Consider the following 2,500-nt stretch of genomic DNA (forward strand, 5'->3'; position numbering starts at 1 on the left):
TGAATAGCTAGACCAGCTGGATATCCCCTCCACACATGATCCGAGTTTTTAACATACATTTCTTGGTATTAATATATTTATACGTATAAGGTAGGTTTGCGCTGACGCTCGCGGACTCTACTCCGTCACAGGGGGACAGAGTAGCTATATAGAGCCCGTGTGAATTCTCTCATTGTGTGTGACTGGAGTTAGAAGAAACTTGTCGTGATTTCATTGTGAAATTGATACTCCTTCGTAGGGCAGGATGAGTAATAATAATAATAATAATAAAAAAAAATAAATAAAAACTCCCATTTACGGTAGCAGGATGTAGTCCTAAGTGCCAACTTGTGCAACAAAAACCTGACATAGATTATTTGTTACCTTGGCGACTCACACTAAGGGCTTCACTCTTGATGAGATGCGAAGGAAGCAGCACGAAGGCACACACTCAACAACAGAAGCAAACCCTTTCAAGATTAATTACCTGTCGCCATAAAGAATAATGACAGGTGAAATTCTCTCTCCCTATATCCTTCCTCCTCCTCTTCCCCCCTCTCTTTCTCTACATCCCTCCTCCGCATCCCTTTTTTTCTCCCTAGCCCAGGAACTCACGAGCGTCTGCAGAACGAGCGTCTTGCTCCTGAGGGCGGGCCTGATGGCGCTGCGGGCAAGACCTTCCACCGAGTCCACCGGAAGCGACCTGGAAGGCAAGGGGGGAGGGGGGGGGCTATGAGGAGGCGATGGATCACAAAGGAAAGAAAGATTATGATCAGGGAAATGGCATTAGACATGTCGTTTAGAATAAAGTGATTTTTAGAATAAAATGTTGATTAATTGGAATTAGAAAAGCGGATGTTACGTTGGTTTCATTTCCCTACTTTTTTCATCGAATGTTTTGCTTGTCTTCGTGTGTATCCTTTTCCTATCTTTCCTATCTATCTATTACATATCTATTACCTATTTCCATATCTATCTACTTCCTAACGTACCTCCACCTACTACTACCACCAGCGTTCATGTTACCCTTCCTTGATAACTAAATGGATCACATTTTCATTACATTAATAGTTATAAAACTCGTTACGAAGAGCAAGCAAAAGGAATCCAATTACATGTTCAACTTGCATCAGTCAAGATTTGAGGAGAACTAAGCTTCAGTCAATTCTTTTCTATTTTGTCCATTAGTTGCTCATCAATATTGAGGTTGAACTTAAACTGCAGGCTGGATGGATATGCCTAAAGTTCAATGAAGTTTCAAACTTAACCCGATGGATACACGTGACGTGGATACACGTGACGTGGATACACATGACGTGGATACACATGACGTGGATACACATGACGTGGATACACATGACGTGGATACACATGACGTGGATACACGTGACGTGGATACACATGACGTGGATACACATGACGTGGATACACATGGCGTGGATACACATGACGTGGATACACGTGACGTGGATACACGTGACGTGGATACACATGGCGTGGATACACATGGCGTGGATACACGTGACGTGGATACACGTGACGTGGATACACGTGACGTGGATACACATGGCGTGGATACACATGGCGTGGATACACGTGACGTGGATACACGTGACGTGGATACACGTGACGTGGATACACATGACGTGGATACACATGGCGTGGATACACGTGACGTGGATACACATGACGTGGATACACGTGACGTGGATACACATGGCGTGGATACACGTGACGTGGATACACATGGCGTGGATACACGTGACGTGGATACACGTGACGTGGATACACGTGACGTGGATACACGTGACGTGGATACACGTGACGTGGATACACATGGCGTGGATACACGTGACGTGGATACACATGACGTGGATACACGTGACGTGGATACACATGGCGTGGATACACGTGACGTGGATACACATGGCGTGGATACACGTGACGTGGATACACATGACGTGGATACACATGACGTGACCCGTGAATGGGAACATCCCAACGCGGGTAAATCTCGAGTTTTTTTTGTTTTTTTTTACCTTTTAGAGAGAATCAAAAAACACAAACACTGTAACGTGCACTAGACAAATATAACAAAACACTGAGGCAGTTGTTTTGTTATACCTTTTAGAGTATTTTCTATTACTGTTTTTCTTTTGCAATCACACTAAGAGTAATAGTTATAATTTGTGACTGATGATGGAAGTTATAAATATAATTTACCTTAATTACCGTAATATTCACCAAAATATATTTAGTCTAGAATCACAAACAGATGCTCCCCCCCGCGACTTGACAGACGCCCATCCACGGTCTCTAACACAACCTTATGCAGTTGATTGCAATTCTGGGAAAGCCTGTCATCAGATGGCACGTGTAAGCCTCATAACTTAGTAAAACACACAAAGTGACTAACATGATTAAGACTCGAGTGACACCGAGTGAATGGAAGAGCGAGAAGGGCCTCGATTGCATGTTAATGATATGCTTGGAAATTTAATGAAACTAAAATCAAATCTGT

The 2,500-nt window shown here is 43.2% G+C and overlaps 1 protein-coding gene across 1 annotated transcript in view; it reads right to left on the reverse strand.

Annotated features, from left to right (window-relative positions):
* The window catches only part of LOC122250598 (glutamate receptor U1), a 19,104-nt gene that overhangs the window by 6,696 nt on the left and 9,908 nt on the right, over nucleotides 1–2,500 (reverse strand). The window contains exon 11 of the mRNA XM_086543156.1: nucleotides 595–682. Coding sequence (XP_086399282.1) covers nucleotides 595–682 — 88 coding nt within the window. The remainder of the gene's footprint in view (nucleotides 1–594; nucleotides 683–2,500) is intronic.

The sequence above is a fragment of the Penaeus japonicus genome, unplaced genomic scaffold (assembly GCF_977035675.1).
Source record: "Penaeus japonicus unplaced genomic scaffold, GWHDUDI00000001_assembly GWHDUDI00000013, whole genome shotgun sequence".
Taxonomy (NCBI): Eukaryota; Metazoa; Arthropoda; class Malacostraca; order Decapoda; family Penaeidae; genus Penaeus; species Penaeus japonicus.